Source organism: Martes martes, assembly GCF_963455335.1.
Source record: "Martes martes genome assembly, chromosome: 17".
Taxonomy (NCBI): Eukaryota; Metazoa; Chordata; class Mammalia; order Carnivora; family Mustelidae; genus Martes; species Martes martes.
The window spans coordinates 26729668-26756668 of record NC_137905.1 but is presented as its reverse complement, the minus strand read 5'-3'; the positions used below and the strand labels follow the sequence as shown (position 1 = coordinate 26756668).

The following is a 27001-nucleotide window of genomic DNA, read 5'->3' as shown; positions in this document are numbered from 1 at the left end:
AGGTGAGGAGGGCGGAGCTCTGAGCCGGAGGTTTTGTTGTGAGGGTCGGTTGTCAAGCAGCGGCCAATCAGGGCGGGGGATGGAGGCAAGTGGGGGTCGCGCCTGGAGCGGAGCCTTGGCCTCCGGAGCCTCAGCTGCAGGTGGAGTGGGCGAGGGGGCGAGGAGGCGAGGGGGACTCTGGGCCTAGTATTGGGCCAAGCCAGGCGGGGCCGAGCCGGGCTGTGGCGAGAGGGCTCCGGGCGGGGGGAAGTTGGAGCCCATGCCCCGCGAGCTGAGAGGAGTGGGAGGATCAGGCGAGGCCGAGGGACCAGCCCCAGCCTTGGGACGGGCGAGACGGGCGGGACGGGCGTGGGGGCCGGAGGAGAAAACCAGGGAAGCCGGAAGCGGAGCCGGGGGTCTGCAGGAGGCTGAGTGATGAATAGGGACACTGGAAGCAGGAGAGTGAATGAATGGGGGATACTGATAGCAGAAGGAGAAGGAAATAGAGGGGGTCTGGCGAGGCAGGGGTCAGGTTAAGGAGCTCAGGAGACAGGATGTGCGGGATTGGGGGACACAAGCGACAAGGAGAAGGGGAATGAACAAAGGACTAGAGAGGCAGAGCTGGGGAATCCAGGAGAGAGGGGGCGGAGAGAAGAGCGTTCAAGGGAAAGAGGCTTGGAGAAAGGGGGTAGAAGCTTCATGAGGTGGCCTTTCAGGGTTGGGGAGGCGTACCGACTCATGCCCAGACTGGAGACCTAGTTCCCAGTACTGTCCTTGGGAACTGAGGGGACCAGGAGTAGTTCCCTTGCTGCCAAGGGAGGGATTGGACTCTCAGGGCCCTCTTTGACATTCTCCCCAGAGATGACTTAAATGCCTGCCTCTGGAGTGCTTCTCCTGGGCCCCAAAGCTTTGCCTCTGGCTCCACCCCCTTCCCATAGCGTCAGAGGAAACAGTGACTCCCAGAAATCTATGTGAACTGCAGACATGTGGTCTTCCCCGCCCCACTGCGGCTGCTGCTGCTCTCTGGGCAGCCAGCCTCCTGGAACAGAGCCTCCTGCCATCCCATCATCCTGGCCTCTGGGAGGACCTTTCTTTCCCTGTGTTCCAAGTCACCCTGCCTGAGATGCCCCTCCAGATTCTCAAACACGATTTACAGTTCAGCTCCTGGCTCTGGTGGCTCTGGTGGGTGTCTCTCTATGCAGTAGCCTTGGTGATACGGGGAGCTGCGCTGTGGTTCTGCAAGCCCAGCGTGCTCCGAACTCTCACCAAATGTTTTCTGATAAGCCATCGCCTTCTGTTTGTGTTCCAGCCCAGTGTTGAACTGACATGGCTCGAGCCTGACCTTCCATAAGCTGCAATCCTGACGGGCACACACCGGCTGTTGCTGTGGCTGCTGTGAATGATCTAAAACCACGAGGCAGTCCCGGACTGAGAGAGGAGGCATTCCCTCTGCCTGGATGTGTGGGAACTCCTTGCCAACTTGATTGGTGGATCTGGGGGGGATCCACCCCCACCCCGTGAGCAAAGTACAGTCCATCCAGTGGGTGGAGCTTCAGGTGCCAGCCAACTGAAGGATGGCCACCCCTGTGGTCACCAAGACGGCCTGGAAGTTACGTGAGTGACTTTCTTTCTTTTTTTCTTTCTCACCCCATTTATTCCATTAGCTGCTTGTTTCCAGGTGGCCTGAACCCCTGGATTTATCTCCTGTTCTTGGCACAGAGGGAGACTCCTAGCCTTGGAGACAGACCAGGATGCAAATCACGACTTTGGCACTTCTTAGTGGGGTGACACTGGGCAGGTGACTTAACCTTTCTGAGGCTTCATTTCCTATCTGTACAGTGAGCTAATCACACCTGCATCATAGAGCTGCTGTGAGACCCAGGCGGGGTGGTGAACATAAGAGAAGCACTTGGTGCATTTAGGCTGACGGGCGGGACTGGGGGAGAGATGCTGAGAGGTGTTCCTGGCATTTGCAGACTTTTCATGGGCCAGGCTTCCTCTTTGAGATCTTGGGCATCTTGGAGCCAGTGGGGGGGCGGTAGTGAGAGAGTAGGCCCAGAGATGCTGGCAGTGCTCTGGAATGTCACTGAGCTCCAGCACCGCCCACCCTCACATTATTCTCCACGAGCCGCTCTAAACTTTCTGATCGTAGGACCTCCTTATACTTTGAAAACTTGTTGAGGACCCCAAGGAGTTTTTGTTCGTGGGAATCATCACTATTTACATGTTAGAAATCAATACTCAGGCATCTTAAGACACAAGAGTATACAGTCAAAAGTGCCACTCCTGATGGGGCCATCATATGTCTTGTATCTTCCTGAAACCAACCCCCCTCCCCCGTATGCTCAAACATTCACTCTTGTGAACAAACAAGAGTGTAAATAGTCAGATGCCATCTTGGTGTTATTATGAAAATAGTTTTGTTCTCTTAGACCCCCAGAAAGGATCTTGAAGATCCTTGAAGATCTTGAAGATCCTAAGGTCCCCCACATCATATTTTGGGAACTGCCTTACTCCACCTGTGATAACCTGAGGCCACACTGGTCACATTCTGCTATGAGCTGTCCCCGAGCTTTTTTCAGAAGCTGGGCAAGGCTCCCCCACTCTTTAACTGTTAGAACCTGGGCAAAGCCCAGTGCTGGACCTCAGTGTGCTCACAGGTAAAATGAGAGCTTTGAGTAGTTTCAAGTTGTTTCTTAGCGCTAGGGCTCTGAGAGAACCCTGTCATGGGCTCCCAAGGAAGGTGTACTTTGCAGAGAGTGGCTTTGTGTTTATTGGGGTTATGTATTCCTTCAGTAGCCGGTCTTTCCTGAGCAAAGAACCAGGCACTGGGGAGATAGTTGGCTGGGGATGGGGGTTGCAAAGCGGATGAGGACTCTGTGCAATGGGGCCTAGAGCCTGGGGAGAGCAAGAGGCAGAAATCAGGTAACCACACCCCTCCATTTCTCCTTGTCTGATTCCAAACTGGAGCATGTGCTTTCAATCAGTTAACTAGAGGGGTAGAGGTGTGCTGTAGGCTGCCTAAAGAGACATACAAAGGCCCTGGGGCAGGAAGCTTAGCACGTTGGAAGGGCTCGAAGGCACCCATGGGCTGCCACACCACAGTGGAGAGAATGTGCCAAATGAAGCTGTTGGGGTCTTCAGGGGTATATGTCCACAGGACCCCAGGCCTTCTGAGGCCTTGGCTTTATCTTAAAGGCAAAGTCAAGCCATCGAAGTGTTCAAACAAGAGGTAATAGGACCAGACATGTTGGGCTCTGATGACAAGTTCATGTGTATAGCCATCTCCATGATTATAAGCTCTCTGAAGAGCCCAAAGCCAAGTGACCCCTGGCTCCCTGTGCCTATAGAGTCCAGCAAGGATCAGAAGCTTCTAGGCCTGGTGCCCACCACATACCTACCTCTCTTCAAGGTCCCCAGCCCTTTCAAGGGCTTCAGTCAGGCTGGAGACCCTAGGCAGGCTGCTTAAAGGGGAGTGATTTGAGCCTTCTAGGAGGGCCCCAACCTCTAAATCCTTCTCACCCCCATGTCTGTAGGTCTTCAGCTGGATGCCCTGTGCCAGGACCCATCCGATCAGGCTGTAGCATGAGCATAGGAACCTTCTCACTGTCCTTCCACACTGGCTCCCCAGTGCTGGGCCTAGGGCAGACACCCAGGACACATGTGTATTATGAATTAAGGGCTGTCTCCAGGGGCAGTAGTCCTGAGGCCCACAGAGGAGTAGCAGTATGCCCAAGGAGGCCTGGGGAGGTGGGGCCCAGCTGGAACTTTCCCTGGGAAGGGTGAGAGCCAGGGTAGACACCCAGACATTATAGGTGGCTCACAAGTGGGGAACAGTGCACACAGGGAATGTTTTCAGATAAGGGGAGAGGGCCTAAGGCTTGGGAACAGAGTGCTGAGGGAGAAGGTGGTTTGTCCTCTTTCTGAGTTGGCCAGTCATTGGGGCCCGGCAGAAGCTGTTGAGCAGATAAGAGGCTATGGCCCAAGCCCCAGAGCACCTCAGGCATCTGTCCCTAAGTGTCCAGAGGACAGAAGGCTCCATAGTTGGGATGAGAACTAGGAAGGGGCTCAGCTCCCTTGGGTCCAGTGATGGGGACCCCGAGCCCCCTGCTGACGTTGGGGCCTGCCGGATACTCTCGCCTCTGCTAGGGCTGGGCGCTGCCCGTCCCTGGCTCTGGCCAGGCCGGGCCCTGAGGTGGGGCATCATCCGTGAGATCGAGCCTGGGGTCTGGCGCCCCGGGCAGGTTTGACAGGCCCTCTGAGCCACGCTGCCTGACAAACAGCCTTTCTGGGCCCCGTTTCCCAGTCGCCCTGTGGTCTGAGGCCTGTGCCACAGAGACCCCCAAGCAGGGTGGAGGCTGGAGCTGGAGTGCAGGAGAGGCTGCCTGTGGAACGAAGCAAGCCCTTTCCCTCAGCGTCACTAAAGCCAGCCTCCCAGTTGCCTCAGGGTGTCCGCGGGATCTTCCCTTTGCTGGGGTGGGGAGACCTGTCTTTTCTCCTCATTCCAGGAGGAACTTGCTTAGGGCCTGGCTTGGCGGCCTGGGCTGCCTCTTGGTTCCTTGCTCATGTTTGTTCTCTTTGGAGCCCTAATGAGACCCTCCGTGGCCCATGTCTGCCGCCCCTGCTGCTTCCCCAGCGGCCTGGGCCAGGGGCCCTCAGGCTGCCCACCATGGCCATCCCGCCCACTCTGTCTGGTCAGTCCTCACTCCCACCCCTCCCACCCAGGCCTCTCAGTCAGCTGCCTCCTGCCTCCCATGCAGCCCACCCTCCTGTGCCTGCTGGGGTCCCCGTCGCCCGCCATCTGTGCCTTAGCCTTACTAACAACCGCCGAGCAAGGCTTACAGCGTGTTCTCGGTGGCTCCTCAGCAACTCGGTGAAGCAGGCACTGCTCTTATCCCCATTTACCCGACGAGGAACCCAGCCTCAGAGAGGGTGAGTGACTGGTCTAAAGCCACACAGCCTGCAGTAGCCACGCTCAGACCAGAACCTGGTCCACTGTTCTGAAGCTGCAGACTGAAGCCCTAGGTGAGCTCTCTTGGAGACAGCTTGTCTAGAGTTGACCCGAACGGTTCCCAAAGCGTGTTCCCCAAAGTGGGTTTACGTGTATAGCAAGCCGCAGCAGAGAGATGCTTAGGGGGTTACGTGGGTCAGTATTTTTCATTTTAATAATGATTTTTTGTTTTTTATTTTGTATTCTAGAAGAAGTATAATGAACGTATCAATCTTGTAACTTTGTGGATTTTATTGCTTAATTGTCTTTATGTAGACAGAGCTAAATACGGAAGGCAAGTCAATGTTTTAAGTTGAGCAGAGTAAGCATGAAAATATGACCAGTCGGCGTGCAGAGAAAAGAGCACACCTTGCGGCCTGGGTGGGACGGGGAATACCCGAAGCGGGGAAGTAGCCGTTCCTGCCTTGGGTGCAGGCCTGCCCTCGCCGCCAGGCCTCTGGGTCATGCCGGGGTGTCTGGCACCAGAGGGGAGCCGAGGCGGGCAGACCCTTCCATCTGGGCTCCGGGTGCCAGGACCAAGGGCCTCACTGGGCAGGGCCCAGCCCTGCTCCCCGTGGCCGTGACTAGCCCTCTGACTGCGTTCTCCTCCTGTCCTTCCTTGTGTAGAGGAGATTGTCGCCCACGCCAGTAATGTGTCCTCGCTGGTGCTGGGCAAGGCCTCCGGGCGGCTGCTGGCTACTGGTGGGGATGACTGCCGTGTCAACCTGTGGTCCATCAACAAACCCAACTGCATCATGGTGAGACTTCCTGGCCGGTGCGGGACAGGGCCAAGGCCCGGGGAGGGGAGTGGAGTGGGGTGGGGTCGGGGGCAGGCGGCTCTGCAGGCTCTGTCGGGCCCAGGGCACCCCAGCGGGAGGCTAGGGGGATACAGCACTGCATCAATGCCCCCAAGATGTCTGGGACCATGGCCAGCCCTGAGGAATGGGGAAGTCACTTGGTGGTGGACAGAGTTCTGGCGCGCCTGTGTGAGTAAAGCTAGAATAAGCCCATGGGCTGAGATGGACGCTTGCCCACCGGCCTACCCGCCCACCTGTCAGCTGCACTTGGACGTTACTTTGAACCATCCCCTGTCTGGTTCCACACGGAGGATGTGAGGGCACCTGGCTGAAGCTGCTTAGCGAGCTGGTTCTTTACTAGCTCTTGCCCTGGTTGCACAACCAATTTCTTGCCAAGACCTGTCTTCCAAAACAGGAAAACATAAAGGAGGAAAAAATACAAAAATGAATTCCGTTTCCATCATCCAGAGACCGCTACGGTGTCCTTCTAGGTGCTGGCGTAGGTCCGTATGTGTGCACACGCATGTACACGTACATACACACATGCAAATACGTACCCGCGTGCACCGCATGTCTGTAGAATGGCATATTTTTGGAACACTGTCTTATTTACTCCTGTAGCCTGGGTTTTGAAGGAAACAATCTTTTTATTGTTTGCGAGCATTTTCCGGTGTCAACAAATACCCTTCCACAGCAGGGTTTGTGATGGCTTCGCAGTGTACCATCCTCTGCAGGAGCCAGAATTAGCTTAGCCTCACCCTATTCCCAGCACGAAAGTCCTCTGCAGTGCTTTGGCTCTGCTCAGCCGAGGAGGCGAACGTCCTCCTCTCCCTCAGCCTTTGAGCAGATCTGCGAAGGCTGAAGGCCGCATTATCTGAGGGTGTGCACTTTTTAAAAAGCTTTCAAAACAGATTGCCAAATTGCCCTCCAGAAATCAATTTACATTCTCTCCAGCGGCACCGGCACCGGCACCGGGACCTGCCCAGTCCCCCTTGGTGACCTTGCAAGCACAGGTTATTAACATTCTTTTGATCTTGGCCACCTAAAGATAAAAAGGGATGGGAAGTTATTATTTATTTTTTTAGTAGAAACTTAATCTCAGTATTTCTGTGAGATGCAGGCAATGACTGAGAGCCCAGCTGAGCCAGGGCTCTGGTGAAGAACCGAACTGAAATCGCTTTGTTGTTTCACTTCCTTTTCAGGGTTCCAATGAGTCCCACCCCCCAAAATGCCAAAGTAACAGTTACAGATGGAAAACGAGCCAACAAACACTGGCCAAAACAGGCCTGAACCGACCCCATGCTCTCGTCCCGCTTCTTCCTCGGGGGTCAGCCTGCAGGGCTCACCCCGTGCCTGCCCCGCTGAGGAGTCGCAGACCTGGCGACTTCTTGCTCGCCCTCAGATTTAGACATCCCGGGCCCCCTGCTCGGGGTCCCTTCTGCGGGTCCCTGTGTGTTCTGAGCATGCGCGAGTCCTTACCGCTCAGTGTCCGAGGGGCGCGGGGTACGAAGTGAGAAGTCTTCTTTCCTCCCCTGATCCCCACAACCCTCCCGGGACAACCACGCTCCCTGATCACCCTGTGTCCTTCCAGAATTATTTTCTATGTCTGCGAGCAAATATGTATGTCTCTTCTCTTCCCCCTCCACTTTTGTTTTGTTTTGCTTCCACAGACTGTATCTTATATATACCGTTCTCCACCTTTTTCCACCTAAAAGTGTCACAGAGATTAGTCTTTATCGTATTCAGATGGTCGCCTCGTTCATTTCTATAGCCAGATAGTATTCTGTCTCCAGGGTGACCACTGCTTAGCCGACAGTTTCTGCTGGTGGGCATTTATATGGCTTCTGGTGTTTTGTGAAAAAGATTCACTGTGGCCAGTGACCTTGGGTCTTTTTTGTTTGCTGTGTGGTTGAGTGTGTGCGGGGGTAGGCTCCCAGGGGCAGAGTTGCTGGCGTGGAGAGGTTGTGCATTTCTAAATGTGGACACATTTTGCCCAGTTGCTCCCCCCCATGGAGTTTATACCCATTTATACTCCTGCTGGAGATGGCCGGGAGTCACACAAGCTGCTTGTGACCATCTGGCCTTTGGGCAGTTCTGCTGGGGAGCAATTTCCCCATTACCACCCCCCCCCACCTCCCGAACGTTGTTTTAGCAAACAGTGGAGTTACTGCTGTGCTTTGGGGTGACCAGTGCTGGGCAGGGAGTGACAGATGCTATGGACTTCAGATTTGGGCCTTCTTTCCAGAAAGCTGGAAATGCCAGCATCTCCCACTCCTCTCAGGCTGGACCAGGGCCTGGCTCAGCCCTGCTCCAGCTCTGGCCTGCCCTGAGTTGGGTGACAGTTTTTTCCAGTAAAGTCACCAAAGGCTCTCTCTGGGTTCCACAATTCCTTGCCTAGGAACATGGCAGGGTCCTCCACCAGGGGCAGCCTCTGGGGATCCAGGCATTCCAGAGGGGGGAGATGTGTGCCATTGACAAGCCAGGCCTTGGTTCTGTCAGGGTTTCCCCCACTGAGGGGCTCATCCACGCGGAGGGGAGACGGAAGCAGAGCCTAGGTGGGCAGTGGTTTGGACGCAGGGCTGGAGGGTCAGCTGCTCCCCCCTTCCAAGGGGCCCAGGGCCATTTTGGCAAGTGATGCCCACATCAGGGGCACAGTGGGCCGTGGGATGGGGTTGGAGCATGACAGGGGTCTGGCCCGGTTTTAGCCCTGGAAGCCGAAGTCAGGAGAAACAGCTGGCCACCCCTCATGCAGGAAAGCCTAGATGCGGTTCCACGGAACACAGCCTCCCTGCTTGAGCCCCTTCTTGCTGCTGCTGCCCTTTGCAGGGAGCCAGAATGTGGGCCAGCAGCTCGGGCTTTCTCCACGCAGGGCACTGAAGCTGCTACCCTCTCTCCACAGAGCCTGACGGGTCACACGTCCCCAGTGGAGAGCGTCCGCCTCAACACCCCGGAGGAGCTCATCGTGGCCGGCTCCCAGTCAGGCTCCATCCGCGTTTGGGACCTAGAAGCTGCCAAAAGTAGGCATCTGCACTCACCTTCCCACATGCACACCGGTGGCCGTGTTAGCTCAGGCTCTGCTATTGAGCTGCTTCCTCCAGGAAGCCTGTCCTGACTACATTGGGTGCTTCCCTCCGGGAGACACTCCACCCCCTTGAGCTTAGCAGCAGCGACATGCTGTTGCTGTCCGTGAGTGCTGACGCTCAGGAGGCAGCCGGAAAGGTCCAGGCGGATCACTGTGGGTGTGTGGGCGGGTGGGTGTGTAGATTCAGAACCTGGAAAAATGTCAGGTGCCACCAGGGGCCACACAGGACAAGTAAAGAAGGGGGCCTGTGGGGAGACCCGGAGGGGTGCCTGTGGGGAGAACTGGGGTGTCCTGACTTGGCGGTGGCTGCCTCTTAGCCTGCCTGCTGGGATGGGGCCTAGGGTAGCCCGATCCTCTGTCTCCTTGATCTTCGTTTGTATTTGCCTTTCATCTTTAGAGAAGTTATACATAGTTTAAAAAGTCAAATGCCAGGCATTCTACAAATAAGCACGATGGAAATGAGAAGCTTCACCCTACTCCTTCCCACTCTCCAGACGCCTCAACCTTCTGCCCTTTGACCTGGTGTCTTGCTGCCTCCCCTTTCCGAAGCAACATGGTATTATGGCAACTCCTGTCTCTTGCTGCCTTCCTCCTGGGCAAGACAGGAAGTTAGCTCTCCTAGGGGCGCCTGGCTGGCTCAGTCTGGGAGCCTGGGACTCTTGATCTCAGGGTTGTGAGTTTGAGCCCCATGTTGGGTGTAGAGATTACTTAAAAAATAAAATCTTAAACAAAAAAGAAGTTAGTTCTCTTAGAGCTGCTGGCCTACCCTTGTCACTCCCAGCGTTGTTCTCCTGATTTCACTGTGTAAATAATCCGCATTTCTCGTACCAGGCCCGCAGAGCTGTGACAGCGGATTGTGTTTCTTCTGGAGTTAATGGCTGTTCTTTTTCCATCTGTATGTGTCCTACATCTGTTACTAATTTGTCCCCAGATTCTCTGCCTGAAGAGTAGCCTCCTCCTTGAGGTACCCTTGAAGCCATCCCATAATTGAGGTGTCTCTTCTCAGAGCCTCTGTCCCCCGGGTCCCAGTGTCAAGGGGAGCACCTGGGCCTGCAGCCCGGCCGCCACCTCGGGGCCACCTTATCTTCAGGGAGCTCCTATCTCGCTGCTGCGCCAGAGTCCGCGTTACGATCTTTCTCGGTTTTCTGCCTCTCTCTGCTGGAGCACATTCTTTCATAGCTTACTGAGAAGGGGTGCCTGACAGGCACAGTTTTTGAGACCATCTGTGGCTGAAAATGACTTTGTTCTACCCTCATCCTTTTTTATTTATCTTAGAGTCCGTAGAAGTCTAGATTGGAGATTGTTTTCCCTCAGAAGTTTGAAGGTGCAGCTGCGTCGTATGTTAGGTTCCTGTTTGGTGGCCACTGGGAGGTCCGCGCTGTCTCCTCTTGGGTCCCTCGCGTGCGACCTACTTCTCCTGTCTCTCTGCAAGGTCGTAGGCTGTTTGTCCCAGCATCCTGGGGTTTTGTAGTGATGACCCTTGGTCCCATGCTAGATCCTAGCTTGGTTCCTTCAGTGTGTGAACTCGTGCCTTTGGTTCCGGGCCACGTGGGGAGTCTCGCCTTGCCAAACGCGGGGGGACTCTCAGTGTCCATGGGTGCGGCCACATGGCAGTGGGCCCAGTGTTGCCAGCTGTACGGATTTTTCAAGAGAAGCTGGGGATTTCTAAATGTTGACAGCTAATTCAACATTTTTTTCCAGAACACTATGCAGAGCAGCCCTGAGAGGTCCAAGTAAAACCTGCTTGCTCGCTGCTTTTTGCCAGCGTCCAGCCGGGACCTCCCAGCGTGCCAGGCCAGGGGCCCGCTGCTGCCTGAAGGGCAGGAGAGGGAGCCGTGGGGTGGGTTTTGTGGGGGCTGTTTTTTCCAGAAGACAGCCTCCTTGCCTGGTTGAGACTCGGGTTCTCTCTGGGCCTCTTCTGGGGTATGTGCTCTACCGTGATGGCCGCCACCAGCACGCATGCCCAGTGGCCGGGGCCTCTGCTCCAGGACGGTGCTCTTGTTGCAAAGATGGTCCTCAAGAGAGATGTCGCCCCAGGCCTGCTGGGTGAGGCTTGCCTGCCCGGGGATGGGTGCATGTGCAAGACAGAGCCCGTGAGATCGCCAACCCGGGCCACATGCTTAGTATCTCAGCATGCACTCCTGCTGCCTGGCCCCACGAGGAGCCGGAGTGTTGCTGGACTTGAAGGGGATGAGGGGGAGCAAGCTCTGGCTGGCCAGGCCCAGGCTGAGGGGACAGAGAGGCTCAGGCACAAGGCGGTTTGCTTCCTGGGACGTCTCTACCTGGATCTCAGTCCCAGCAGATAGCACCAGCCATTCACCGTTCACTAAGGAGCAAGGAACAAAAGACAGAAGCCAAGGGCACCCCTGTCCCTCAGCCGTGACTACTTTGCACAGAAGGGAAGTGTGAGGAGTTCCTTGAGGTGGACAAAGAATGAAAACCGAACATCTGTGGAATTCCTGGGCCCTGGAGTCTCAGGATTGGCTGCTCTCCGGGGAGCTCATTTCCAACACTTGGCCCAGACCCCACACCCAGGGAACCTGATTCAGTAGTGGCTGAAGCCCCAAATCTGGCTTGCACTAAGCTTCCAGATGGTTCTGATGCAGAGCCGGGTTGGCAGTGCCCCCTTATTTGACACATGGGCAAACTGGGGCCCAAGGAGAACCCCTGAACCTGATAAAGACCCCGTGGCCAGAGTGGTGGAAGCTGGGACTGAAATTCTGGCGTCAAGACTCCCATCCCAGTGCTCTTCATGCTGCTGTTCGAGGGGTTCAGTGATGGAATGGAAACTTGCCCTCAGCAGCCATGGCAGGAAGAGCTCAGACCACAGGCCGACCTCCACCCCCACCCACCACAGCCTGAGTGAAAACGAGGGGCAGCTTGGCGCCCAGGCGCAGAGAGGTCCTAACGGGGCCAGCTGATCATTACGTGGGTTGCCGCCGATCGCTGAAGCGTTTGGGCGGAGGTCGAACAGCGACCAGCTTGGAGGGCCTAGAGCTCTCACGCAGGGCAGACACATCCAGGATGCCCCTCCAGCCTGCGGCTCCTGGTCCTGCGACAGTCCTGCGGTAGGAGGCCTTCCAAGGGCCTTCCTAGGACAAGAGCAAGGGCAGAAGTCACGCCGGAAGAATGCGGTCCTGCCTGCTTTCCACGGCGCAGCCAGAGGGCGGGGTGGGCCAGCCCGGCCATCCCACAGGAAGGTAGCGTGTGTTTCGTGAATCTGGCCTACACAGGGGTGGAACCCGCCGCATCCTCTTGGGGCAGGGCAGGATTTGGGAAGCCTCGCTGTGGGACGCAAAGCCAGTGGGCTGGGAGGTGGGCACGGACGGGAGCAGGAGTCAGCACGTGTCCGCCCCCTCCGGCCCCGGGCTTGGCCAACAGAGCAGCGCTTGAGCCCCCGGTGGTGTATGACTGCCCCAGAGTGTGGGGAGGAGCGGCTGAGGTTTTGGTGTGGTTGAATTAGCTACTGGACAGACACGGCCGACACCATGTCACCCTCTGTGAGGGATGTAAATAAAGGTGGCTCAGTCCCGGCTCGGCAGCGGGTTGGGCCTGCTGCGGGGTGGTCCCAGGTAGGATGCGTGGATGTGGGGGGCTGCGGGCAGAAGGATGCAAGTGTTCTTGAGGCAGGGAACCCCCAGAGCAGCTCACTTTTTTCCTGCCCTTGGGTGTGCCTGCCTTTGGCTTAGGAGCCCTAGACAGATGAGCTCCCTTGACTCGGGCAAAGGGTCACGTGGTAAAGCCTGCTTCTCAGGACTCGGACGCCTGCTTTAATTTCTGGCTCTGTGCCCTGCTGACCAGCCTGAGGCAGGCAGCTTCCCCCTTGGAGCTCAGGTCCTTGCCCATCTCCTGGTGCTGTTTGCAGGGGTTGGGGGGAGTGCCGAAGTCACTCAGGCTGTCCTCAGCACCCCAGGTATGCTCAGCAGCTATCCTGGGGACAAGGGAGGTGCCCAAATGACTGTGGCACTGAGTAGTGGTCCTCGCTGGTGCCAGAAGACCGAGGACCAAGACAGGTGCTCTGAGGCCAGAGGAGAAGAGAAGGTCCACTTTGGGGGACAGAGCTCTCCTTCAGAAAGGACGGACAGCAAGAATAACTCTAGCTGGTAGTCATTGAGCACTTACTGTGTGCACGCCCGTGCTGAGCCCCTTGTGTCCCGTTCTCCTAACTCTTGACTGTGACCCATTATGAGCCTCAGGGAGGGGAAGGAATTGCCCAGGGTCACCTGGCAAGTGAGGAGCAGCGCAGAACTGCTCCCATTTCTGGCTGGCTCCAGAGCCCTGAACCTGGACCTGGAGGGATGGAGCCAGTCTTGTGCAGTAGAGTTTTAATCCCTCCGTGCCTGGAGCGTGCCTCTCTTGACCCTAAAGCACTGCGTTCGGAGTCTGCTTGGACCCTCCTCCAGCGGGAGCGCGTCGCCTCACGACACGGCTGTTCCACCTTGGCTCAAACCTAAGGATGGCCGGACTCCCACAGCCCTTGGCCCCTCCACTTACAGGGTGATCCGTTTCCTTCAGACAGCAGAATTACGAATCTTTCAAAAAGCCAGACACTTGAGGCCGGAGAGAAGAGGCAAATGTGTCACCGGAAATACTCGGAGACGGAGACACAAGGTTTGCTCGGAGGCCGGGCCGGGCTCGGCCATGGAGCTGCAATGGAAGCTGAGGTTTCCAGGGGCAGCAGGAGGTAACTGGCCCCAGTCACGTCCTCTGTGTGTTCTCTCGGTTCACACAGCACCTCCTCTTGTCCTCACAACTACCCTCAAGATCCCTTGTACAGGGGGCTGATGTGAGCACCACGGCCACTCCAGGGATGCCCTCCACATTGCCTTTCTTGGGGCCTTTGCCCACCATTTCCCTCTGCCTAATATCCTCCCTCACCCTCCACTCACTGACGTCCTGTTTGAATACTGCCTCCTCCCAAAAGCCTTCCTGGATTTCTCTTTTCAACCAAGCAGCTTCTCCGCCAGCATGGACTCGCCTGCCTGCTTCTTCTGTCTCCGCTGTGGCGAAATGCCCAGCGGAACATAAGCTGTCTGTCACTCAGTCCATGAACTGAGTGTAGTGGTTTTCCAGCTCTGCTGCTTTCAGGGCAGTGGCCTTATAAGAGCACACTGGGACGAGCCCCGGGGGCGCAGGCTACGGGGGCTCGGGTCAGGACAGAAATGGCTGTCATCTCTCGGGACAAAAATAGGAAGGTCGGGTGCTGCGGTGACAGGACTCTGGTTGATGTATCTCCCCGTTTTGAAAATCACTGCTGTTCTGGTTCTCTGTGCAGTTATCACGGAAGCATGCACCTGCGACCACCACAGTCGTCCTCTGCCGGGTGCCTGGCTTGCCCCTCATGCCCCTGTCTCTGCTCTCTTCCTCGGCAGTTCTTCGCACGCTTATGGGCCACAAAGCCAACATCTGCAGCCTGGACTTCCACCCGTACGGCGAATTCGTAGCCTCGGGCTCCCAGGATACGAACATCAAGGTGAGACCTTGTCTGTGCCTTGTGTCCCCCGCTGAGCCACCTGCGTCCAACATGAGGAGCGGGCCTTTTGGTGCTGTGGGAGGGCCTCTTCCCTCTGTGGTGGTGCCCACAGCCTTCGAGGGAGGGGGACTTGGAAACGTTCGCCAGACATTCCTGCTCAGAATGCCCAGCTTTCACAAGCAGTTTCCAGATTGCTGTCATTTTGGGGTATGATGACTGGAGTGCCTGGAGCCCCTCTCTGCTCATGGCTGCATGCCACCCTCTGACCCGGGCTCCTACCCTCTGACCCGGGCTCCTACCCTCTGACCCGGGCTCCTACCCTCTGACCCGGGCAAGGCCGCTGCCACCCGAGCCCACCTTGGTTGTGACCTGTCCTGACTCTGCCGCCCTTCTGCCCGCAGCTCTGGGACATCCGGAGGAAAGGCTGTGTTTTCCGGTACAAGGTAAGGAAGGCGCCCTTTGTCGGACAGTCCGTGAGCCCCATGCAGGCGTGGAGGCTGGGGTAGTGCCCAGACCCTGGCAGGGGCTGGAAGGGATCACTGTCCAACCTGGGGGAGAACGTGAGAAACAAGAGTCCAAGGGAGATGCCAGAATCTCGAGCAGAGCAGGAGCGCTGTGGGGGGTCCACCTGGATCCCCCACTTTCTACAAATCCTCCCAGCGCCGTGTTTACCAAACTGCGCTCCGTACTCTCGTTCCGTAGGCAGGTAATAGGTGTCGTGAGGTGAAAAGGATTCCTATTCCTATGTGTTTTGGAAGCACTGAGTTGAATACATAATTTTGGAGGTATTTACGCCCTTGACATTAAGAGAAAACACCTGACTCCCCAAAAAGAGGCATAAGATATGTGGTTTTCCAAACTGTCTGATCAGGGAGTCGGATTTCCTGGAGCATCCCGCAGCACTGGGAATCCTGACTGCGTGGGGAGGTGTCCCTCCGGGACATCTCTGGCACACGGCCATCTGGCTCCAACTTGCCTGCTGGTCAAGGGCAGGGAGGAACGGGGTGGAAAGAAGGGCAGCCCGTCGGGCCCTGGCTCTTCGGGTGAGCTCAGTGCTCTGTCCTCTCAGGGACACACCCAGGCTGTGCGGTGCCTCCGGTTCAGCCCCGACGGGAAGTGGCTGGCATCGGCTGCGGATGACCACACAGTGAAGGTAGCACCTGGCCTGCCCTGGGCCTGGGACTGGGGACTGGGGTCTGCTGAATGCTCTCCGGCCAGGTCTACACCTCCCTCCTGATTAGGCTTGCACATCTCACAGGGGAAGGCAGCTTGTAGATCGGGGTGGGGGTGAGGGAAGGGGAGCCGCAGCCAGAGGACAGCGGGAAGCCGAGATCCCGGGCCTGGTCCTGACCTCCAGCCTGCCCTGCTCTAGCTCTGGGATCTGACTGCTGGCAAGATGATGTCTGAGTTCCCTGGCCACACAGGGCCTGTCAACGTGGTGGAGTTTCACCCTAATGAGTACCTGCTGGCTTCTGGCAGCTCGGACAGGTGAGGAGGAACAAGGCCTGTCGCCCGTGACTGCCATTTTTCACATGTCTGTCCTCTGTGTGCGAATGTCTGTCCCAGTATCCCTCTGTCCTGAGGTGTTCTCTGCCCAATGATGCTATGTAGACTGACCTGACTTCCTGCCAAGCCAGGCTGGAGCCCTGGTCCCATCTCTTCCCGAGCTCTGGTCCCCGGCCCCAGTGTCCTGGGCTGTCATGGCATGTCCAGGTCCAAAGCCCATGCTCCCCTCCCATCGGCCAAGTCTCTCCTCCTGCCATGTGGGGTCAGCCCCTGGCCCTGGGTGGTGTCCTTAGTGGCTACCACCCAGGGGATAGGCGTTTGCAGAGAAATAGGCCTCCTGGGCCATGGGCCTGCATGGAGGCCAGCACAGGGATGCCGGCTTCCCAGCACAGTCTGACTGCCTTTGCAGGACCATCCGGTTCTGGGATCTGGAGAAGTTCCAGGTGGTGAGCTGCATCGAAGGAGAGCCAGGGCCCGTCAGGTGCGCTGGCAGCTGGGTGGTGGGTCTTCCTCCCGGGCAGTGGGTGTGGGGTTTGGGTGGGCCTTTCCCATCCCTGCTCCTGCTCCCCCTATTCGGGGCTCCCCACAGCCTCCCTGGATTGCTCAGGACCCATGGTCCACTCTCACATCCCCCAGGAGTGTCCTGTTCAACCCCGACGGCTGCTGCCTGTACAGCGGCTGCCAGGACTCGCTGCGTGTCTACGGCTGGGAGCCTGAGCGCTGCTTTGATGTGGTCCTGGTCAGCTGGGGCAAGGTGGCTGACCTGGCTGTCTGCAACGACCAGCTGGTGAGAGCACTGCTGCCTGTCCCTCCCCCTCCAGCCCCCATGTACCCCCCAAGCCCTGCTGGGGTCCTGCCTGTGTGTGCCCCAGCTCTGCCGCTTCCTGCAGATAGGTGTGGCCTTCTCCCAGAGCAACGTCTCCTCTTATGTGGTGGACTTGACGCGGGTCACCAGGACAGGCACGGTGGCTCAGGACCCCGTGCAGGACAGCCGGCCCCTGGCGCAACAGCCAGCCCACCCCAGTGCCCCTCTTCGGCGCATCTATGAGCGGCCTGGCACAGCCTGCAGCAAGCCTCAGAGGTGGGGTGCTCAGGGCCCCAGAGGGCTCAGGAGGCGGGCCGGCACTGGGAAGGCTGTGGGGGGCTTAGCCCAGCTCACTGCGCTGGCCTCCTGTGGGCCTGTCCCCGCCCCCACAGGGTGAAGCAGAATTCGGAGAGCGAGCGCCGCAGCCCCAGCAGCGAGGATGACCGGGACGAGCGTGAGTCTCGGGCCGAAATCCAGAACGCCGAGGAGTACAATGAGATCTTCCAGCCCAAGAACAGCATCAGTGAGTCTTGCCCCCCACCCCCAGCCCAGCCCGGCATCCCCATCTGTGCATGGAGGCAGACAATGCTTAGTGGGGACAGTGTCAATGGCGCTCTGCTTCCTTGGCTGGAGTTCCGGCTCACCTCTTGGCCCCCAGGCTCTGTTCCCAGGTCCTCGAGGCCTGGCAGCTGCTCAGTGCTGTAGCACACCCTGAGTGAGAGAAGGCCCCACGAGGACAAGTAGATGGGAGGGGACAGGCCTGAGGGTTTCCGGGAGCGGGAACAGGGTCATGGGTCTGCAGCTGTGGATGCACCTGGGACCACCTTACACCCATACCCACACACCCACCCCTGGTGTCCCATGTCAGCCTTGGCCAACGTGAGTCCCCAGCCCCCTTTGCCTCTGCAGGCCGGACACCACCCCGAAGAAGTGAGCCCTTTCCGGCACCCCCGGAGGATGGTGAGTAAGGGCGCAGAGCCTGGCGTCCCAGGGTCACCAGCTCCCCAGGCCTCACTGCCGTGGCACCATCTCCAGCCTCTCTCCCACTGGATCTTTTCCCTGTGCTCACCCAAAAGCACCTACTGTGCGCCGAGACCCACACTAGGCCCTGGTGATGGAGCCTGAGCAAGGCGGGCAAGTGCCTCCCTTGGGAGCTCTCACCCTACTGAGCAGGGAGATGGCAGACAGCCACACAGCTTTGTCTGTGGAAGGGACAGTGCAGCGGAGGCAGGGGCGGGCAGGGTGAGAGAGGGCCACGGAGGGCCTACCGGAGATGGGGGAGCAGGGAAGGGCTGCTGGTGGGAAGGGGTGGGAGGATGGCAGGCCCTGGGGTCTGGGAGCAGGAGGCCAGGCCCTGGCTGGGGTTGGGGTTTTGCTACTGGGAAAAAACATGATCTGCTTTATGACCGAAGAAGCCAGGGTGGGGGGCACCCTTGTCCTGTAGACTGTCCCTCCCTTCTACCTGGCTTTCAAGGGGCCATCTTACCATTCTCCGTCCAGGTGGGGTTTTCTGTGCATCCCTCTCACCATCCACTCACTGCAGCACCACCCCCACCCCCCGCAGCCAGCACACACTCCATTCCCAGTGAGGTGACAGGGTGACCCCTCCCTGGAGCTCCCCGGGTCCCATGCATACACCGTGCTTGACACCTTTCTGCCTGGTGATTGAGTGAGTGGAAAATGAAGGGCCAGATCCAGCCTCCACACTCACGCCTCCCCAGGAGTCCCCCCACCCCCCACATACACAACTGCTGCTATCTCCTTCCTCGGTTACCCCACCAGCTCTGCTCCATCCCTCCCAGTGATGCGGGTGCCCCCCGGAAGCCCACCCCAAGCCCTGCCTTCTTCCCGCTAGTCCCTTTTGCCGGGCCTAACCCAGAGATCTTTCCCTTTTGCATCCAGACATGGTCTCAGCCAAGGAGGTGGCCAAGCCCAGCCCGGCCATGGACTCGCAGTTCCCGGTGCCAAATGTACGTCGGGGTGGAGAGGGCATGGTGCGGGGCTGGGAGCGGGGCCACAGTCCTGAACCCAGGTTGGGACCCTCCATGCCAGGGTGGGCATAGGGGGCGACCTCGGGCTGGCTCCCCACTGAGCTCCAGACCCCACCAGCTCGAGGTCCCGCCCCGGCCCCCGGCTGTCACTCCCACGCCTGCACCCAAGGCCGAGCCCACCATCATCCCTGCCACCCGGAACGAGCCCATTGGGCTGAAGGCCTCTGACTTCCTGCCTGTGAGTGGGGGTCCAGCCTGAGGGCAGGGTGGAGGCCCCAGGGGCAAGGGTCAAACTTGACCACCAGCACCTGTCCTGCACAGGCCGTGAAGATCCCCCAGCAGGCCGAGCTGGTCGACGAGGACGCCATGTCGCAGATCCGCAAAGGCCATGACACCATGTGTGTGGTGCTCACCAGCCGCCACAAGAACCTGGACACCGTGCGGGCCGTGTGGACCACGGGCGATATCAAGGCAAGCCCTTCTCCCCCAGGGTTTGGGCTGACCCCAGGAGAAAGCTGGCCAGGGCAGACCGTGGGGCTGGGTGGCCCCTGTCCCTACATGGCGGCTTTTGCGTCTGTTTCTGTCATCGTTGTTGTCATGAGCTGCCAGTTATTGAGCGTCTCTTGACGTGCCTGGTCTCACACTCATCAGCTGAGCTGCAGGCTTGTCAGCAGCCCCCAACAAAGCCCCTCCTCAGTCTGTGCCCGGGCAGGGCCCGCGCCCTCCCCTTCCCCTCTGACGGGCACTCTGTTTGCACAGACGTCAGTGGACTCGGCGGTGGCCATCAATGACCTGTCAGTGGTAGTGGACCTCCTGAACATTGTCAACCAGAAAGCGTGAGTAGTCGTCGTGGGGCGGGGCTGGCCCAGGAGCTGGAGCGGGCCGCTAATGGTCCGTCCCTCGCCCTCTCCCCAGCTCCCTGTGGAAGCTGGACCTGTGCACCACGGTCTTGCCGCAGATCGAGAAGCTTCTGCAGAGCAAGTATGAGAGGTACGTGTGGGGAAACCATACCAGCCTCACGATGGGGAGGGGTGGAAGGCTCCTCAGGGACAATGGGAAGGACTCCCAGGGTCCGCGCCCCCATGAGTGTGTGGCACCACAGTCCCCACCAAGTCGGAGAGGCCACCGTGAAAATGAGCCCGTGTTGCCCCTGGCCCTCTGCCTACTCCTCTGTTTCTGTACCTTCTCTCTTTTTTCCTTCTGTGGCTCCATCCTTCCACCTTTGAAGCTACGTGCAGACGGGCTGCACGTCCCTGAAACTGATCCTGCAGCGGTTTCTGCCCCTGATCACGGACATCCTGGCAGCACCCCCCTCTGTGGGTGTGGACATCAGCCGGGAGGAGAGGTGAGGGGCCAAGCAGCGTGCCACTGTCGGGGTACAGAGGCCTCGGGGCCCAGCCCTGAGCGGAAGTCATGCCTGTGCCAGTAGCTTGGAACATGGGAAGGGGGGTCCAGAGCTGGGGCTCTTCTGTGGCCAGGTGGGTCCTGCATCCAGGCCCTCGGCCTGCCTCCCAGAGGAGGGTGGGAGTGGCATGGCAGGCAAGGCCCTAGCACTTGGCACTCGACCTCTCTGCCCACAGGCTCCACAAGTGCCGGCTGTGCTACAAGCAGTTGAAGAGCATCAGTGGCCTCGTCAAGAGCAAGTCGGGTTTGAGTGGCCGCCACGGCAGTGCCTTCCGGGAGCTGCACTTACTTATGGCCAGTTTGGACTGAGGAGCTTTTGGGCCTGGCCTCAGCCCCTGTTCCTGTTCCCTGTGTATTCCCGGGCCTGTGAGCCTCTGCCCGGCCCCCTCTGCAGCCCTGTGGCCATCCTGGAGGTGGTGGCTCCAGCCCACTGGCCACCTGCACAGCCCTGAGCTCTCAGACAATGTCTCCCTGGCAGTGGCTGCCCTGCTTGGCCAACTCCTGCTTCCTGGGGCAGCAAAGAGCACCCTGGGGCTGCTGCTGTAATTTATAAGGCGAATTTTATTAAATTTGTAACTATTCCCTGGTTTCTTTGCCTGGAGTTGCATTCTCCGGCCATGGGGCTCTGCCTAGCCCAAGACTGCCCACCTGGGCCCTTCAGAGATGGAGGACTCCCCTCCAGGCCTGAGGCAGTGTGGCCAGCAGGGGGCAGCAGAGTGCCAGGCCTGCAGGAAGGGGCAAGTTCAGTGTATGGGGGAGGGTGGGAGGGAGGGGAGGAGTGGGGGAGGAGGCAACTCCTTTCATAGCTAAGAGAGACAGGTGAGGGATGGGCCCTGCCTGCCCATCCCCTCTGTCTCAGCCACACTCCCAGCTGTCCTGGGGGTGCCAGGACGCACAGCCCACCACCAGGAGGCCTTGAGGGATTGGGTTGGAAGTACTGTGGCCCTCTCCTCCAGCAAGGGCTCTGACCACCTTTCCCTCCCCACAGGATTGCCCAGTGCTGATCCCTTCCGTTCCTGTGGCAGCAGCTGCTAGATTTGCCGCAGTTGGAGAGAGGGCCCCACTGAGCCCCTGTGCACATTCCCCGCCAAGGCCACGACCAGGTGCAAGCCAGCACAATCCGCATGGCGGTCCGGGTGGGGGCTGGGGGGTCACTGAGGTTGCAGTTGGGGGTCTTGTAGCACCGGAGAGAGGGTGGTACTCACCTACAGCCAGTTCACCTAAGGGGCAAGGCCAGGGCCTAGGGCAGGCAGGGAAGCTGGGCCAGCCCAGCCCTGCTGGCTGTGGCTCTCAGGCCAGAGTTTCCCAGCTTCTAGGAGAGAGTGTTGCGGGGTGGGTCAGTCTGATAAGGGTGGCCAGGGATGTGAGGGGTCAGCCAGCAGAGGGGGAGCCAAAGGCAAGGGCTCATCCCTGTGGTCTGACCAGGGGCTCATGAGACCAACTCTGGCAGACTAAACTTGTGCAAAAAGGTTTTTATTTTTAATAAGTAAAAATGGCTAAGCTTCCAAAAGTTCTTAAATAGAATTTCAGAGGGAAGAAAATGTCAAGAGGCCAGTGAACAAGGAGAGAGCCTGATATCAGGCAGATGAGGGGAGCAGCAGGATCCCTTGCCCCCTGGCCTCCCGCCAGCCATAAATACAACCCAGCCCTCAGCAGGGAGGGCCACGCTCCTATGTACACCTAGGAACACTATATACAATCCAGCACAGGGGCCCACCTCGGAGGGGAGTGGGGCCAGGGCTGCCCCTGGGTGCCCACCAACTGCCCAGATCCCATGGGTCCTTTGCTTTCCAGGGGCTCCTCCACCCACCCCTTACAGCAGGGCCTGGCAGGTGCAGGACAGCCCGACCAGGCCAGGCAAGAGGCCCACCCTCCCACCTACTCCTGGCCTCCTGACAAGAGCTCCCCGAGGGCCCGGGCCTGCCAGGCGGAGTGGGCCATCCCTGCCCTTCCAGCCCATGCCTTTTGCACCCACAGCCACGTGCTAAGAGACACCATTTCCTTCTGAACATGTTTTCTCATCTCTGAGTGGATGTGAGACGGAAGGGCTACCTCCACTCCGGTCTCCACCCTGGGCTCCCGGTGCCACAGCAGGAGCAGGTCGGCCAGGCCCCAGTCCCCGGGCTGGCAGGGGGAACACGTCCATCACACAGGCACCGGCCTGGACTTCCCTGCAGAATGGGGGGAGAGGGTTGTTAGCCTGGGCGTATGCGGACACAAGGGAGCCAGGCAGAAGCACACAGCCAGCAGCCAGCAGCAGGACAGGCCCAGCCCTGAGCAGCCCTCTCCCCGGCACAGCCCTGCACCCCAAGGTGGCCAGGCAGGCGGGTGGGCAGGCCCGGGCCGCTGGCCCCACACTCACCTGGAGACTCTGCAGCCCCAGCCGTCAGGCTGAAATCAAAGCAACAGGTGTCTCACTGGTGGGCTTGCCTGGGGCTGGGACTCCCCAGGACCCTGAGGCTCCTGCCTCCTTAGACCCAGGCCTTGCCAGGTCCCTCTGTGAGTGGGACCACGCAGGGGGCTAGGGCTCTGGATTCCAGGCCTGGGGTGGGCTCACTCCTTACCTGAGACCTGGGTGGGCCCTGCCACCCCTCCCCTCCAGGAGCCAGGCCCAGGGCAGGGGTGCCCGGCCTGCCCTGAAAGAAGTAGGCTTGAGCACAGCCTCAGAACTCTGTTCTAGGCTTTGAGCCAGCAGCCCTGCTTGGAGCCCCAAGGGCTGGGTTTCTCCTTACATGCCACCCCCTCTAAGGGGCCTTTCATGTCCCATCTGTAAAATGGGCCTAATGCTTCCTGCCCTGACTCCTTCCCAGAGCCAGAAAAGGTTGTAAAACAGGTTCTGCATGAGTTTTATACTTGAAAACAAGAAGTCCATTGAGGCAAGGGCAGTCTAATGCTACCTGGAGGGAGGCTCACCTCTCCCCACCCCACCCCACACACTTGCCCACTCCCCAAAGGCTTACCCAAGGGCTGCAACTTCCTCCGGATCGAGCCCGGGCGGCTGGTGGTTCCAGAACCGGGGGCAGAGTGTGCTCGTGCTGAGGGCTGTGGGGTCTGGCAAGCCGGTTCCCACTGTGGGTGACAGGGGTGAGCAGGTAGATGGGGGCCATGCTGTCCTGGCTCCACACCCCCACCGTGGTTCCCCCCCCCCATTCCCCTCCCAGCCTCCTGAAACTGTATGCTCCTCTGCAAAATGGGCACGATGAGGAGAGCCCCAGAATGACCTGAGACCATGTTTGTAAGGAAGGGGGTGAGTTAGTCCCACCCACCCCGCAACCAGTGGAGGACGGCCACAGCTAGTTCTGCGGCCCAGAAGAGTTACTTAAGACTGAAGAACCTCCTGGCACGTGGGTGGCTCAGTTGGTTAAGTGTCTGCCTTCAGCTCAGGTCACAGTCTCAGGGTCCTGGGATCGAGCCCAGAGGATTGAGCTCAGCAGGGAGCTGCTTCTCCCTCCCCCTCTCCCCCCCTCCCCCCCTTTCCCAAGCTCGGGCTCTTGCTTTTGCTCTCTCTCAAATAAAATCTTCAAAATAAATAGAAGCTCCTTGGTTCAGGTGCTGGCTCTACCCACCCCCCCTTCTGGCATCTTCCTCTCGGCTGTCCCCAATCCTAGACCCTCCTTTCTGCCCGTGACCTGGACTTGCCAGCCCAAGAGGCGTCTGTGGCGGTCACCATACCTCCAGATGCTCCTGGCTGGACCAGGACCCGAGCTCTGCCCTGCGGGACCCGGGGCCCAACTCCACAGAGCGCACCCTCTCAGCAAACTTGAGGGAATACAGTGTCTCGCTGGTGTTCTTCTCCACGGGGGACACCTAGGGGACATGAGAGCTCGTTCCCCACCCAGGCCAGTGGGCCTCCCCCTCAGAACAGGAAGGGGCAGTGTGTGCACGGACTTCAGAGCTACTGAGGACAAAGGTCCCTGCCCTGCCCTGCCTGGGGCACCTGGGCCGCAGGGGAAAGGAGTCCCCAGTTGTGGTGCCGGCCAAACCCCACACACTGATGGCCCGCCCTCCCAGCCCACCCAAGAGCCTCACCTGCACCACCATGAGCGTCTTGCTGTCCCCACTGAGTGAGTCCTGCAGCAGGTAGGTGAGCTTGGAGTTGCGGAAGGGCACGTGGCCCTGGCGAGAGCGCAGGGCGGCAATGACATCCCCCAGGGCTGACAGCGACTTGTTGATGTGCTGCGCTTCCCGCAGCCGGCTGCCCTCGGCCCCGGACTTGCCCACGCGCTCCGAGCCGGCCAGGTCCACCAGGTTCAGCTTCCCTGCAGAGAGGGCCCCAGGCAGGTCAAGGCTGCCCTGCGAGGAGCAGGTGCCAGGGGTCCTGTGATGCGGCCACCCGAGGCCCTCACTCACCCGTGGTGCGGAGGCCAGTGCTGCAGTCCACCCCTCGCACCGTCACAATGAGCAGGGCGTGCGAGCGGGAGCTGTGCTCGTTCAGGTTGGTGAACTCCGTCGTGCGGTTTGTGTGGCCAAATTCAAACACCTGGCGGGGAGCAGGGCAGGCTCTGGAATCACCTCACCCCCAAGGACCCCTGGGAGGGGGTGCCCCCAGCCCTGGGGGCCGGGCAGAAACTGCATCGAAACCCACATGTCCTGCTCCAGCTCGGCTCCGCCTGTAGGCAGGGGGCTCCCCTGCCTCGCCCCGCAGGCCTCCCCAAACTTGTACCTTGTTGATGTCGTCCACGCTCTGCACCTGGAACTCCGTCAGCCCTGGTACGTACAGCTGCCCACTGCCGTCTGGGCACAGCCGGATCTCCAGTTTCTCCTGAGGCTCCTGCCCCAGCAGGTCCCTGCAGGGACAGGCGAGACGGTCACTCCCTCCTCCCACATCTGCCTCAGCTTGAACTGCACCCCACTATCCACCCCCACACCTGGAATGTTCTCCCACCGCATCACACCATCAGGAAGCCTTCCTTAACTAATGGGCCAAGCCCCTCTCTCCTCTAGCCCCTTCCCTGCACGCAGTCTGCTGAGGGGCAGAGATTGAATGTTCCCCAAAAGTCTTGTGCTGGTGCTACTCCCGCCCTGACAGTGAACTGAGCTCTTGTGGGCAGGGCCCCCAAATCCCTACTCTCACTTCTCACCACCTGGTGTAGCCTACAGAGAGAACAGGTGGACTTGGAGGGAAAGGAACATCCAGGTCTGGTCTGGGTGGCCCCAGGTAGACTCGGAGTGAGCCCTCCTCCCTGCTGCCTGCCCTGCTGGGACCACTGCACCCTTGGGCTGAAGCAGGACATGGGGCCCCAACTCCAATCTTCATCCTGCATGGCCCCACATGGCCCCAAGGACCACAGAGCCACCCTGGAGGCCTGTGCCCCACGCAGGGCCTCCCACCTGAGGACCTCGTTGTAGATCTCTGCCGCGCTGACCGTAATGGTGTACTCCCAATCGGAAGCCTTCTCCTGCACCTCAGAGAAGAGCAGCTGCAGGGCCCGCTGGTTGATGCCTGGGTTCTCGGGGGTCCCCTGGAGGCAGAAGCAAGGCCCCCATGAGCCAGGCCTCTCCTGGCCACAAGGGGTGGGCCGTGCAGATGCTCGTGTGGGGTCTGTGGCCCCCTCCCCCTTGGGGGACCGCTCACAGGCCAGCCGCCCAGCCCAAAGCTTCCACCTATCCACTGGTCTGCCCCCCAGACACCCTCCCCTAGCTGTAAGCAACGTCACCCTCTTGGGCCTCAGTTTCCCCCACCTTTCCATGGTAGTGCCCTGCCAGGACTAGCCTGAGACTTAGAGCAGAGAACTGGGTGAAGCACTGGCTGGCACACGAGGGCTGCTGAGCGCCAGGTGCATAGCTGCTCTTGGAGGGGGAACTGGGAACCTGTGATGTCCCTGCCACCGCCCAGAGGGGGTTTCATGTCAGGGAGGCCATGGGCTGGGCTCTGTGGGTGGTGGAAGAGAGGCACAGGCAGAGCCACAAGTGCCTTGGGGCTGGATGGACTGGCCAGCCCTTCTAGAAGGAAATCTGGAGTTCTCACCTGAGCTGTTGCCTCCCCTTATGTAGCACCTCCCACCCCCTTCCACTTCTGTGGCTTGGCCTCCTTGCCAGGCCTCAGTCCCCCCAGCATGTTCCGGCCTTGTGGCCTCAGCCCTGCTGATCCCCGTGCCTGGAATGCGCTTCCCCACACACCCATGGGGGGCTCCAATGTCACCTCTGCAGGCAGGTGGCTTCATCTTCCCTCCAAAGGCCTGAGCCCTCCCTCACTGCTGATTCCACCGGGCTTTAGGTTTCCTCTCCAGCCCCTGACAGGACACAGCCTGATTTGCTGTGGGCACTGCTGTCCCCCCAACTGGTGGGCTGGCTCCGGGGAGCAGATACTCTGTGGTCACAGCTGTGCCCGGCCCCCAGAGCAGCGCCCAATGGGCCTCGGGATGTGTTGCTGGAGGACAGATGCTCCTGGGGGGTCACCCCAACTCTGAGTACCCAAGACAGAGGAGTCCATGCAGACCCCCTTCCCCCGCCCACCACCTCGCTTGGCCTGTGCCCCACTACCCCATCTCATCAGTCCCAGAACTAGGGCAAAAGCAGGGGCCAGACTGGGAAGAAAGCCCACATGGCAGCCTCCCCGAAAGGAGCCTGTCCAGACACTGGGACACCTGTCCTCACCCCCTCCCAGAGAACCCCACAGTGCCCCCTCAAGAGCCGGGGAAATGCTAACAAAGCAAAGACATCCCCAGGAACCACCTTCCACTTTTACCTAGAGTTGAGATCTTTCCTCCTCTCAATGCTTCCCTCTCCCACCACTCAGTCTAGGGGGGTTGGCCGCGGGGAGCTGAGGTCCTGCCCTGGCCGAGCGAGCAGAGACTGCCCTCATTCATCCTAATAGTCCCAGGCCCAGCGCTGCATGGCTGCCCTCTCAGTGCATGGCGGTGAAATGAAAGCCCAACCCCAGAGACACACAGGAGGTCTGGCATCGAGTCCAACGTCAGATGGAGAGCTCCCTGATGCCAGTTTGCTGACAGAGCGCCAGTCCCACCCCATAC

The 27001-nt window shown here is 59.3% G+C and overlaps 2 protein-coding genes across 10 annotated transcripts in view; one reads left to right on the top strand and one right to left on the bottom strand.

Moving 5' to 3' along the window:
- On the top strand, positions 1 to 20617 carry KATNB1 (katanin regulatory subunit B1). 3 transcript variants are annotated; one of them, XM_080829234.1, is made up of 20 exons: positions 1 to 85; positions 1289 to 1593; positions 5597 to 5727; positions 8666 to 8783; positions 14221 to 14321; positions 14723 to 14764; positions 15391 to 15474; positions 15694 to 15809; positions 16237 to 16308; positions 16464 to 16614; positions 16718 to 16908; positions 17025 to 17155; positions 17542 to 17592; positions 18535 to 18602; positions 18742 to 18861; positions 18945 to 19094; positions 19383 to 19459; positions 19539 to 19613; positions 19852 to 19968; positions 20204 to 20617. In XM_080829234.1, the coding sequence occupies exons 2-20, from the start codon at positions 1554 to 1556 to the stop codon at positions 20334 to 20336; spliced, it is 1968 nt and encodes a 655-aa protein (XP_080685360.1). In that variant the 5' UTR covers positions 1 to 85; positions 1289 to 1553; the 3' UTR covers positions 20337 to 20617. The 3 variants fall into 3 exon arrangements, with proteins under 3 accessions (XP_080685360.1, XP_080685359.1, XP_080685361.1); XM_080829233.1 differs by having other exon boundaries at positions 36 to 140; XM_080829235.1 differs by having other exon boundaries at positions 36 to 140; positions 18793 to 18861; positions 20204 to 20615.
- Positions 20618 to 21481: 864 nt separating this feature from the next.
- KIFC3 (kinesin family member C3) overlaps positions 21482 to 27001 on the bottom strand; it is a 38275-nt gene continuing 32755 nt past the window's right edge. For 4 of the 7 annotated variants that reach the window (XM_080827841.1, XM_080827844.1, XM_080827847.1 and 1 more), the window contains 9 exons: positions 25359 to 25489; positions 24691 to 24814; positions 24378 to 24507; positions 24057 to 24286; positions 23700 to 23834; positions 22988 to 23096; positions 22592 to 22663; positions 22390 to 22418; positions 21487 to 22198 (listed from right to left, as the gene is read on the bottom strand). In XM_080827841.1, the coding sequence (XP_080683967.1) occupies positions 22414 to 22418; positions 22592 to 22663; positions 22988 to 23096; positions 23700 to 23834; positions 24057 to 24286; positions 24378 to 24507; positions 24691 to 24814; positions 25359 to 25489 (936 nt within the window). In that variant the 3' untranslated portion in view covers positions 21487 to 22198; positions 22390 to 22413. Of the gene's footprint in view, positions 22199 to 22389; positions 22419 to 22591; positions 22664 to 22987; positions 23097 to 23699; positions 23835 to 24056; positions 24287 to 24377; positions 24508 to 24690; positions 24815 to 25358; positions 25490 to 27001 lie in introns of all 7 variants that reach the window. The other 3 variants (XM_080827843.1, XM_080827845.1, XM_080827842.1) reach the window with 2 other exon arrangements.